Source organism: Pelecanus crispus, chromosome 11 (genome assembly GCF_030463565.1).
Source record: "Pelecanus crispus isolate bPelCri1 chromosome 11, bPelCri1.pri, whole genome shotgun sequence".
NCBI classification, from domain to species: domain Eukaryota; kingdom Metazoa; phylum Chordata; class Aves; order Pelecaniformes; family Pelecanidae; genus Pelecanus; species Pelecanus crispus.
In genome coordinates, this window is record NC_134653.1 from 27,946,694 (window position 1) to 27,959,535 (window position 12,842).

General features: G+C 40.8%; 1 protein-coding gene across 1 annotated transcript; it reads right to left on the reverse strand.

Annotated features, from left to right (window-relative positions):
• Positions 1-2,604: 2,604 nt before the first annotated feature.
• LOC104033231 (solute carrier family 2, facilitated glucose transporter member 11) lies at positions 2,605-12,626 on the reverse strand. Its single transcript, XM_009485814.2, has 12 exons — positions 12,603-12,626; positions 10,936-11,034; positions 10,220-10,380; positions 9,484-9,608; positions 7,851-7,980; positions 7,557-7,705; positions 6,725-6,912; positions 5,538-5,648; positions 5,360-5,461; positions 4,200-4,275; positions 3,141-3,268; positions 2,605-2,811 (listed from the first exon to the last, which is right to left on the reverse strand). Exons 1-12 carry the CDS (start codon positions 12,624-12,626, stop codon positions 2,605-2,607), a joined length of 1,500 nt encoding a protein of 499 aa, XP_009484089.2.
• Between the last annotated feature and the right edge of the window lie 216 nt (positions 12,627-12,842).

A 12,842-nucleotide genomic window follows, 5' to 3' on the forward strand; every position in this document is an offset into this window, starting at 1 on the left:
TTTCCTAATAACATCTAATGAATAACTGAGATCAGAGAAGTGGCTCCCTAGAAAGTCACTCCAGCAATGCTACACAATGCCACTCTGCTTACTTTTCCAAAGACTTCAAGTATTGTCAGGAATGAAGGATGTTTTCAGAGTGACTGGTTAGGAAAAGAGAATTCTGTTTTGCAAAAAGTTGAGATTTCCTTTCTATATTGGTAGTTGTCTCTAAATGACTGGTAGTTTTTAATCATGTTACATGTATATGGAACACTACAAAATTATCGAGCTTTTCTGACTTTCAGGACACTTCATGTTTCATAGATTATCTTTTAGTGAGAAGTCTTAAGTGTCCCTCAATAATAAAGACAGGACTAATGAAAAACCCCAGTCATGGAAAGGTATGCGCACTGATAATTATTTTTCTAGTTAGCTGTCCCTAAGGGAGATCCTGATGTTGGGAAAGAAACATTTGTGGAGGCCAGAAGTTTTATTACAAAGCAATCTGCCATTTTTATTACATTTCACATTTCCAAATAAAAATAAGCAGCAGTTAAGATGAACAATTGAATTCATATTTTGAATAGCCTTATTTGAGTTGAAGTAAATATACCAGTCAAAGTAATATCAGAGATAAAACACTTATTTTACTGTGCAAGTCTAGAGTTTAGATTTTAATTTGTACAGTGTGCTCTGCTGAGAGCCTTAGATTTTTTTCATGTTCTTGCTAATAGTATTGCTTTGCTACTAGGACTGTGTGAGCCTCTCATTAAGGGAAACGTGCAGAAAATTAGACACTTTCTAAAGAAAAGAAAAGTCCCATGAGTTTGCATATGTCAAAAAAAGTTTCTGGTGAAATTAATCCCTGTGGTACTTTACAAGATCACACTATCCTGTAAGGCTCACAAACTCTTTTTACCTTTGACTATGCATAGCAGGAAGAAGAATTAGGAAGTCAGTATCAGATTGCCTTGAAGATCATTCACAGTTTGAAAGCCTGCAGAATGTGAACATACTGCACAGATGTTGATTATAGATCAGTGTAGAAAATTATATTGCATCCATTCCTACAACAGAGATCATTGGGAATGGTATATCACACTAAATTTGGAAGTTAGAAAACTTGCATATGATATGTTTTAATATATTTTCTCACTTTGTTTCCTTATCTTTGTGTACACTACACGCTTATAAAAATTGGCAAATCTCCTGTGAGAGACTGTAAATTAAACCACAAATTGTTGTTGGAAATGCTTAAATGAACATCTTAGAAGTTCCTTATGTTAGAATTACATTTCCCACTTCTACTGTAAATGAGTGACAAAATATTCAAGGCATAAAATATTTACAGTTATCTCTACAGCTGTCAATCAGTATCTATACTTGCAGTGAGCAATAACTGAAGAGTCTGTACTGATTGCACATCCCTGAAATATGAGGATATGTGATTACTTTTTAGTCATGGTAGAGAAATACACCCTAGGAAGGAGCCCTGCATGTGTCCAAGAGCTCGAGGACATGACTGAACTTTTGCTGACAGTATGCTGCACATACAGCAAGGTACTGTACAGTTGTTTTTAGGAGAAACTGTAAAGCAACAGGTACCCTGTTACAGCCAGGAGTAGTCTGGCAGTCTGGGGCAGTTCTTCTGGGGTAAACTGGGCCCAGGTAGCCAAAAGTCACACAAAGCAAAGTAGCAACTAAATTTCTATGGGATTCATAGCCCATGAGATATCTGAGGGAACTCTGATCCTGGAAGAGGAGCTAGAGACTCGAGATGGTGACGGTAATGGGAAAGATAGGACAGAGTATCTGAAATGACTCTAGGTGCTTGTGTTTTATGGTGACTGGATTCCACCCATGAGTCCCTTAGCTGTATTGCCACTGAAAGGCACTATTCCTTGAGAATAGTTATATACAAACTTTTCCCCCATACTTTATCATGGACAAGTCTGAGCTTAGAATCAAATGGTTGAATTTTTTTTAGCAAAAAATGAAATATAAGTCAAACCAAGCAGGGTTGCTGACATGGAAAACTTCAATCCAAAAGGGCTGAAGTCTGCCAAACTAGATACAACAGAAGGACAACATGGCGTTGTGCATGAGAACCTGGCAAGGTTTGACTATTCAGCTGAGTCTAGAGAAACAAAGAATTTCTCTCCTGCTCCACTAAATTTTTTCTTTAATCTGTTATGGATTGAAGCCTAGCCAGAGATAGCAAGCCAAGAACTTCACTATTCCCATTTCAGGGTTGTAAAAACACTCAGAAATCAGAGAGAGAGAGGGGATCACAGGTCTTCCCTTTCTCCGTGGTCAGCAGTGTTTATAGATTCTACATGTAGTTTCAGTGTGTATTAGTTGCTCTGTTCTAGAAGAGATTTACACATCAGCAAGTTAAGCCAAAATACTCATGATTCATATGAGTCTATCCTGTTAATGTCAGCCATCATCCCTCTTCTAATCTGCCCAGAGCGGAGTGCTTGAGAAAGGTGCTGGTTTGGCAAAATGGGAACCTTGAAAGTGACAGATATGAAAGCTGACGGTCCATTTGGACTAGTCAGAAAATGGCAAATGTCTTTTTTTGCCTCCTTTTAAGAAAGCCTGACTCCCCCTAACAGTGGGTCAAAGCCTGGTGCAGAAGGTGTAATCCTCTGTGACATGATTTGGAGTTGCTGGAACATGCTTCTTTTTAAAGTTTAGCTTATTGAATTCTTCTGTGATTTCCATGATTGATTTCCCTTTTGTTTCAGGAAGGAACAGGTGGATAATTATCCCTGAAGTGAAAAGCACCCCCATAAAGATGAGGAAGCAGAAGTGCTTGAGTCTTTCCTGCAGGGAAGAGCAAAGTGAGAACAAGAGCAAGATGAGCAGATCTTTTCTTTTGTCACTTTCTTGGCACAGTTTTTGTATTTGGGTGTGAAAGTACTTTGAATTTGATAAGGAGTTCTTTGCATTTTGATCTTTGACAAATATTTCAGTCCAAATAAGTATCTTGGGCAAATCAGAGCCCTTCAGCTGCAAAAGTGGACTTGGGAGAGCAGGTGCCAAGGCCACTCTAGACTGACATGGCATTGTCATCTCCTGCTGCTCTTCTTCCTGCTCCCATGGCCGAATTGAGCTTAGTGCCCCTTGGGAGTGTCCCAGGGAAAGTCACTCACCACAATGAATGGGAAGGTTGTTCCAATCACAAAGACGCCCAGCCAGTTGAGAACCGCGCTGATCACAAAGGTGGGTGGTCTGCATGAGAGCTTGAAAATTTCAACCCTAAGGGAAATTGTGGCGCCAGCTGAAAGGAAAGCAGAATAAGAATTGTTACTTGGTGATGTGTTTGATTTGAATATTTGGGTTGAGTGTCACCATTACAGTCAGCAAATAGATGCTACTATCATGGACTGGCATTCAAAAGAATTGAGTACGTCACTGTTTTTTAGAAAAGAAGATGCTTGTGTCATCTTATAAACTGCTAGTCATCAGCTTATTAAAATGGTAAATTATTCAAATACATTTATTAGGGAGATTCAAGAATTAAGTAGTTAACACTTGAGAAAGTCTGACATCTCATGAAAGAAGCTGTGTAAGGGTGGAATAACAATTATTATTACTAACAAGAATTCCCAGCATGATACTGCTAGATCACCAATGAGTGATCTTCCCAGATTCACTTCCTGGCCATCTAAGTTATGTTTTGAAGTCAGAGACTTCAACAGTTAGGAAAAAAACCTCAGCCCTGCCATATGGGAAGGGAAATATTTTAAAAATGCATAAGCTTTAAAAAAAAAAAAATTAAAAGGAGCAGGTAGTGTATGCTAGGAAAAGAATTACTCCAAAGTCAGTATTCTGCACTGCTGTCCATGTGGGATAAGATGTAACATTATACAACACTGAATTTAAAAAAACTCTTGCTTGTCTTTTTCTTTCTTTTTTTTCTCAGTATTTTAATAAAAATCTTTTGCCCATCTGCTTTTGCTCTATTTTTGCTGTATTTTTCCAGTGAGTACTTTTTGCTCTCTTCCTTTCCTCTCATTAGCAAAACCCAAACCTGGTGGCATTGAAGTTTTTGGCCAATGATTGGACCCACAATGTTTAAATGACTACAAGATTAGGTTAAATGATTTTACTTACACTAAATGTTATGCAGTGTTATGCAGTATTTTCTGAGACATATTAATAAGCTCACATGATTCAATTCCTTTATTTCTTTTGAATGAAGTACTCACCTGGCCCAACTCCAAAGACAACTACAAACAAGATAATCAGACAAAGGCTGCAGTATGGCATCCAGAAATACCAGTCCTGGGGGAAAAAAAAAATGTAACAAACTTCTGGGTGAAATCTGTTGATAACCATAGGTAAGAAATGCTGCACTGTCACCTCAAGAAAAAATACACACTGTGGGGGAACTGGCAGAGAAATGTGCGTGCTTTCTGCTGTTGGTGGAGCAGTGAGGTTTTTGTTAGTTGAGCAGAGAAGCAGGTTTGCTAGCAGCTTCAATTAAAGGAGGCCTGAATAGTACTTTTCCACCCTGTCCTCCTTTCTTCTTGACCCCACGGCGCTTCCCCCAACCCTTAGAGATATGGGAAGGCCAAATCATATAATTCTTCACTTTTGTTAAATGATGGGTTCAATAACTGGTACTGAAAAGGAACTTTCCTAGATCTTAGTAAAGAAGATATGAGACTTGCTTTGGGAAAAAAGATTTCTCTCTCCTATGTTTGAGATCCTTCATGAATGAACCAAAACTAGAGGTCTACTGCCACCTTGCTTCAAGACTAATTTTACAGTAATATCTATAAAGTAGCTCTTGGATGAATACTGGTAATCCAGGAGACTTGCTTTTGAAGAAGCTACAGCAATGACACAGTGCTATAGAGGTGAACTGGTCTCCGGTCTCTGGTCTGTGAACAGATATGTGCCTTCCCAGTATCTTCTGCAGCAAAGTTAAATTTCAAATTAACTGATGCAAAGAGTCTGTTTTTTTTATTGTTACTTGTTAAAAACTGGATGAATAGAAAGGGCCATTTTCCTAGGACCGTCTTTTGATCTAAGCTGGCCAGTGTTCGGTCCTTGCAGTCTGAAGAAATCAGGAATCAGTGCTAGTCTTCCAGTGTTTTATGTGCTCCTTGCTGAGCTTATGGGATCATGTTGAAAGGAAGGCAGGAGTACAAGAGAGTACTTGCTGAAAGAGGGTTTAATCCTATGTATAGACAAGCTTGATCTTTAGGATATTTCCCTCCCAGTGGGTAAGCTGTTAACACAGCAGTTATTTTGGCACTTCTAAGCCTCACTTTCCTTTCTCAGTAGCATGATCCTGCCTGTGAGCAGAGGTTAGAAATAGAATAGATAATGGAAAGATCTGCCACGAGAAGAGTTTCCTTACCTGTAGGGAGAGAGTCACAGTGATACCAGCTAGCAGTGAACCCATGATCCAAAAGCCTCCTCTTAGGAGCACTTTCCTGCCCAGTCGCTCAATGATGGAGCTCTGAAGGATAGAAATCACACTGGTGTAAGTGCCAGAAGAGCAAATTGTGACCCATTCTTGTAGTAATGTGACTTACACAGACTACAGTAGCTACAAGTTCAGAGAGTCCAATACAGAGGGTCATATAGGAGATCATTCTTTCGTCAAAGCCAGCTGCCTGGAGGACTTCAAAAGTATAAAAATAAATCTGGAAAAAAACCCATAAAACAGTAAGAGAAGACAATAATTGATTTCTTACCCATACCTGTTTGTCACTGCCCTCCCTGGATAGGAGCTGCTAACCAAGGAGCATGCAGCTCAGCTTTGGAGCGAGCTAGAATTCTGCACTCTTTTTGGTAGTATTCACTTTATTGGTAGGCAAAAACATTATAAAATGTAATTAATTAATTAATTTGGTAAAAGAGAAAATGCTGGGATAAAAGGACCTCCAGCTGCTGCAGTGTAATTAGGTTTGCAGGGTCCTGATTTAGGTGTTTTCAGAAACAGCCAGGTATATCATCTCTTCTGGAGCCCATCCAAAAACATAATTGTAGGATATTCTCAAGAAAGAAGAGCATGCGTTATGGAGTCATGAAGGGGTAAAACAAGCATCTTTTCAAGTATCTCTGCTACTGTTTGGAGATATGTTGAGATGGTAAAGATTCCAGTTTAAGCTGGGTTAGACTCAGCTGTGTATTTGCTTTACAGATGTTGCTGCATCTTGACGTTAGAGGTAGAAGAATCATGCAGGCAATTGCAAAGCTGTGGCTTCAAAACATTCCCAGAAAAGTGCTGCTGCGAGGAAGAGGGGGAGAACTACAGAAGCTGCCAGAACAGTGAGCATGGTCATTGATTAGCTTTAAAGGCAGAGCGAGCATACTGCCATTCCAACATCTTAGGATGATAAGAGCCGGGGGGCAAGTAGCAGCAGTTGCAGGGAGCAGTAACATAAAGCTACACTGCAGATTTTGTCAATGTAGGGTGGGCTTGTTTGTAAGAGTGGGTTCTGGGGCCTTCTAACAGCTTCCAAAAATGGCTGTTAAATAAGACTAACTAGCAAGGAAGGTAACTCCAGCAAGGACCAGGAGCTGGGCAAAGGGATGTCACATGAAGAACCTGGCCGATCTTTGCAGACTGCTGCTGCTGCCCTGTAGGAGGGCTGGCAGACAGCAAGTTGTGGCCTGAGAAGCCTCAGAAAAATGGAGGGAACTCCTGGGACCCATGATGTCTCCTTTAAGGTTGTCAATAAGTGTTTTGAGACTTTAAGGTGGAAATACACTCAACTGCATTGATGCCACATAGCTGAACTGTGGCAGTCAGAATAACTATCATGTACAGCTGCCAACGGAAAGCTTGTTCTTTCATTAGCTCCATGACACTCAAGATCTTGGTGTTTTTCATTGTTGCCTTCTCTTTCATGATGTCATCAATCTCTGCTTGGTGATGGCCTTCACCCCAAAGCTGCCTTATGGCTGTGGAGGAGAAGGAGAGCAAGACCTGCCATGTTAATTTGTCTCTGTTGTTTGTTGCCTAAGGAGTTTGTTGAGTAGGTGATGCATGTGTCTGGCAGCACAGCATGCATGGGCTGTGGCTGTGGTGTGAGGCAGAGATGTCTTATAGGGTGTTCCAGAGCCCTGGTCCCCTCCAGCACAGAAGGACCTGTTCTGACAGAGGGGCCTAGTGGGGTGTACAATGACTCCCTCCTGCCCACGGGTCCTACTTTTCTCCCTTCCTCCTTCTCTCAGGGTATGAGCAGGGTACACAGCCAGAAACCAGACCTAAGGGGTGCCCTGTGGAGCCCTGCAGTGCAAACAGTAATTGATCATTTATCATTTATCATTTATCATCTATCATCTATCATTTATCATCAGACTGACAGCGCAGGTGGTGTCAGCTGAATGCAAGAGGTTTTGTAATACAGAACTATAGAGAGAAGTAGTTTCATGTTCTATGTGGGGACTACAACAAAAATATACTTAGTAGGTATTCACAGAGTCATCTTGGAAATGAGCAGGGAGAAACTTTGTCCTGTTTATTTTTTTCCATATGGGGAGAGCAAACATCACAAAATGACTGAAAGTCAAGTGAGGAACAGAAACCTGGAGCCCTCAATTACCTTTTTTGCAGCCTTCCTGGTCTCCTTTATGCACGAGGAGATATGGTGGGGACTCAGGGAAGAAGGGCAGAGTGACCAGCTGGACCAGTGCTGGAAGTCCACAGGAGGCCATCAGCATGGGCCACAGGGACTGGCTGCCCAGCACCTCCCTGGCAGGAGTAAAAGATGTGTGTAGAATAAAAGTTCATTACATTGATTTTGAGCAGACAAAGGAATGGATGGAAAAGCAAAGGAAGAAGCAAAATGAGGAGGGGATCCAGAAAATGATTGGGTGGGAAATCAATGGTATTATACCTTTGTCCTGAAATTTGCCCTACGGCTTTTCCCAGTGACCAAAAGAAAGAAGAAGTAGAGTTTGCAAATCCACGTAGCTTCCTAGGGGAAATTTCTCCAACATATTGATGATGTAGAGGAACACAAAGACCTTGAGGTGAGGAGAAAATTATGGGAGAGAAGAAAGAAGACGTTCATAAACATTGGAAATAAAATCGCATGTAAATAATTAAGCATTACAGAATATAGCGCTCTCATGCACCGAATCACTTCTTATACCTCAACCCATGTATGAGATTTTTCAGTACTAGATTTTCTAACCCTTTCTACAAAAGTGTTTGGTCTGTTTTTCATAGTGCAGTTTTCTGATCTTAGGAAAGGTACAGTTTTCCCTTTGGGGTGTAGCCTCATCATAGTATCTCCTGTGAACCTTAGCATATTTTAAAGGACACAGAGCATGCAAGTGCTGAATAACTAAACACGCTGTAGTAATATTTAATATGCTTGTAGTTAACCCACATAATCTCAACCTTTTCTGATGTAATGCTACAGAAAAGCTATATGGCAGATCCATAGCAGATTAAAATATACAGTGCTATATTCAGTGTTGATTTGTACACAATTCAGGGGGAGACACAAGTATTTCTCTTCCACTGTCCAGAAATAATTTTGATGATTTCAGGCAGAATTGATGTTTCCAGCTATATGTGAAGTACTTAATAACTCAGACATGCTGAAAACTACTCTGGGGACAAGAGCTTTTTCCTGATATGGTGGTCACAGCCCCTTTTATCTGTTTTGAAAGCAACATGTTCTTTTCCTGGCTTTGTGTGGTGGCAAAGGAATGCAGATATGCAATCTCTTTAACAAAAATTGGGTCTTTGCATGAGGCGTGGTACAGGTTCTAGACCACAGCAGGGCCCCTGTGGGTGAGTAGTTCTCAAAATACAACTGTAGTTCTTCAATACAACTGTATGTCAGAGAAGCAATGTACAAAATCTGGTTATTTGAAAAATAGACATTAATTTCTAATGAAATAAGTTAAAATAGGCATCCCTGTAAGTATCCAAACTGAATGGGAAAGCAACGTTTTGTGTAGGAGACAAATACAAGGCATGCTGATACCAGCACAGGATGTTTTTGCTGCATGTGGTCTACCTGCCAGGAGTGATTTTGCTTGATTATGCCCAGCTCTTTGAACTAACCCCAAGGACTTACTGCTTTGAAGCAGGTTGAATACCCTTGTAGAACACTCCTGAAATATGTTCAGAGTCAAAATTAAATGGTCATGGCCTTGAACAGTCTGGTTCTCTGGAGCCCTATGAAAATACTAGCTTTAAACCATGTACCATATAATTTCCAGTACTGTTAACCAAAATTAAGATAATATTAGACATATTTTTCCATCAGAAAAAAAACCTTGTTTCATATTGTATCAAAACATTCCTGACAGCTCTGAATATTTATGCACTTGGCAAAGCTGAATTTCATTTTGTATCAGCGAAATTAGTAGCAATTATGCTCTTTATTGCTGGTTATTATAGAAGATCTTCTGACTTTAATATTTTATTTTCTTAGTGGAGGGTTATTATTTACTTTGAATAAAGACATAAAATTCTGGGAGAGCTGCTGACCTGTGGGAGAAATCACTTACCTACACTTACTCCACACATGAAGCGTCCAATTAGAATCATCTCAAAGGACTGGGCTATTTTACTGCAGCCCATGATGGATGCTGCCACTATCATGAGCAGATTGTTGCACAGGAGACATTTCTTTCTGTAAGTGCAAGAAAGTAAAAAGATTTTTTGTAAATCAGAAGGGAAATGGCACTTAAGATCCTGGCATGTAGGATGTCTTGGGTGAAGTTGTCTCTAGCTTTGTGAAATTATACATACGTGGTCCAGGACAAAATAAGCCCTTCCACACTGTTGGCACTGGATACTCTGGACTCACAGTGTGCCTTGGCACATGACTAGACCTGGGAATTTGGGAACACTTCTGGCTTTTGCAGTGGAGAAAAGTCTTAAAACTTTTCTGCACTTGAAAATCCATCATGAAACACATTGGTGTAGCACTTAGGAGCATCTCAATACTGCGATATTTTGAGTAGTGCCTCCAAGAAACCCATTCTGTCTTCACCTGGGCAGCTGCCTTGCCGAGACTAACCCAACCTGAGTAACTGCATCTGGTGTGACAGGCTGGCAGCACAGTTGATTAACCTGTGCCACAGGACAAGGGCAAGAAGCAGCACAATCTGTTGACACCACCACTAAGCTGGCTGTATTACAGCCATGACTAAGCCTAAAGATCTATCTCACATTTAAAATCTCAACTGTCATTTCCTTAAGCTAAGATTCAGTTGACAAATTGTCTTTAAACATACATACTTGCCATACTTGACAGTCAGGTATCTACTTCCTGAAGAACCCAAGAGACCTCCTATACCAAAGATGGACACAGTGATAGACCATAGGAACAAGAGGTTGTCCTGATGGATGGGGTAGCCGTATCGCTCCAGCCAAGTTTCATTAATGAAAGCCTTAACATGCTGAGACAGAAAAATGAATTTTCATTAACAATAACTGTGACTCCAGTGCATGTATTTTATTGTATTTAGAACACAATTTTGTTGCTTCAGCTAAAGTCACTATTTCATGAAGACTCTAAAAGCATGCATTAGCTAATAGACATAGTGTAATAGAGTATGGCGTGTTTATTTTGCCATTAAAAGGAGTTCATTCTTTGTTTTTTTGTCCTTGAAATCTGAGGAACTGAGTCACAGATGTGTAGTGAAGAATAGTGTCAAATGAGACCACTGAAGTAGGTATATGTGCTGTAGGTTTATAGGGGAGACAGATGCCACCCCAGCCAGTGTGCATCTTCTGAGGAACAGTTCTGTAAAAAACAACTTGCAGGTCTCTCTCTTTTCTTCTATTTTCAACACACTGACATGTTCTGCTTTACATGATAGCATAGTAATGGGAAAGAATTGTGAGAGGAGAATACTGTGATTAAACCCTTGCTAACTGCCAGAGGAGCATCCTCAAGCAGGTATGTAGACTGTGCCACCGTTAACCAGTGTGCCATGTGCATCTTCGCCTACCTGAGACATGTAGGTGATTGTAGAAATTTGAAAGCCAATTTGGAATGTTCCACCAATCCCCAGGACAGTGATAATTTGAAAGAGCCCCCGGTACTGTACCTGCAGAGGTAGAACAAAATCTTCTTAAGCTTGTAGCCACAGCAGGCTGTTCTTGGAATGTGTCTTTCATTCTCCAGAAATATCTCATTTGTTCAAGGGATTTGCAGATAGGCATGGTCCCTCTGCTTGCCCTGGTGTGAAGTTTACATCCTCCTGTGATCTCCCTACATCCAACTCAAGGAAACGCAGCCTTTAGCTATGGAAACCATTACATTTCCCTCCCCTTCTCGATAATTAGTCAACAGAGTAGCAAGCTGAAGGTCATTCCACGCTCCAGGGCTAAAACATGTGAGAGTGTTTTTGGGGAGGGAGGTCTTACTTTCCTCTCTGCTATCTGGACAGTGGCCAGGCTACCTGCATCTCAGACCTGTGCCCACGGTAGTGACCAGGCTTTCTGTACCCAGACCTTTCCTATCTTACCTGAGAGAGCAGCTGCTGTGCTAGCTACTCTCCAGGCCCTCGAATAGTGGGCAGTGATCCCTCAACTCAAGTTTTGTGGCAAAGCCTCCTGAAATCACCCACAGCAGCTAAAAATTTAAAAAAGAAGTCTGAAATGGGGAAAAAAACCCCAGACTGGTGTTGTCTGTAGCATGTTTTTCCACTCAGATTCCTATCAGTGTGGCAGCCCTTGGAAATCCACAGTTTTTTACCCAGATGGAGAGGAGGAAACAGGAAGGAAAGGTTTTGGGACAGAAGTTCCCTTCTGCAATGGTTCTGCTCAAGATGTGCTGTAGGAGGAAACTGTCGTTTCTAGCTCTTGTTACCATCATCAGTTCTGAACTCCTGCCCCACCTGCCTGTCTCAAGCAGCATGGTCATCTTAATTTCTTGGGAGCTTTGAAAACAGGCATCCCACTTTGACATTTTTTCTAATTTTTTTCTGGTTGATTACAGATCTGAAAATGCACAACCAGCACTTAGGTTTACTCTACAGCAGCCTTTGCAGCAGAATATAGTGAATATGCCGTGAATCAATGAAAAATCAGCAGTCTTTCAGAGGTGCCCTACCGTATTCCTCTTTCCTGGATGAGAGATAAGTGTGCCTAGCAGGAGCTGAGAGCTCTTTGTCAAAGAGGCTTTGTCTTAATTGGAGGTGCCTCACTCATTTGTGAGGGTTCAAGGCTTGCCCATAGCCCAGATATAAATGCTGCAGGCTCCCACAAACATCCCTGTCAAGATGCCACAGCTGCCAACATCCAGTCCTGTTCCCTGCCTTTCAAAACCTCTGCCTGCCATCTCTTGCACTAAATAATTTGTGATATATTTAACAAAACTCTTGTTTCAGAGGTAAGCAAAGCAAATTATGTTTGAAGGTAAGTAAGTATTTTCCAGTAAATGAAAACATTTAAGAAATGTTAACGTATTGATAAAAATATAACAAAGATGGATGGCAGAGCATATGAAGTGCAGACATCTGTAATACCTTAAAATGGTGGGCAGAACCACTTCCAAGATGCTTTTAGTGAATAGGAGCCGCCTTGTTTTCACTGAGATACTAATTTTGTTTTCTTTGAAACACTAGTAGTATACAAAAATATCACAGATGTAAATACCCCACCAAGTACTTACCAGGTCTGATAGGAAGCCGGTCATCTCTGACTGGGGGCTGGTTGTCCAGTCTGTGATGTGTCTTTGTCATCCCAGGCTTCTGTGTCTCTGTCTTCTGCCTGCTGGTATGGCAGTGGGCATTTGGCTTCAGGGACCAGAGTTAAATTTTTACTATTTCGTCTTCACTCACTTATATTTACTTCAACTGGCCAAAGTTAACACTGCCGGATTAAATATTTCAGGAAATAATTGCATCTAGTC

What these genes read in the sequence shown, in the direction of transcription:
- LOC104033231 (XM_009485814.2), bottom strand. Translation starts at nt 12,626, where the DNA reads ATGACCGGCTTCCTATCAGACCTG. An exon ending in CTGTGACTCTCTCCCTACAG is followed by an intron (nt 4,276 to 5,359) that starts GTAAGGAAACTC and finishes TTTTTCCCCCAG; the next exon opens with GACTGGTATTTCTGGATGCC. An exon ending in TGTCTTTGGAGTTGGGCCAG is followed by an intron (nt 3,269 to 4,199) that starts GTGAGTACTTCA and finishes CTTTCCTTTCAG; the next exon opens with CTGGCGCCACAATTTCCCTT.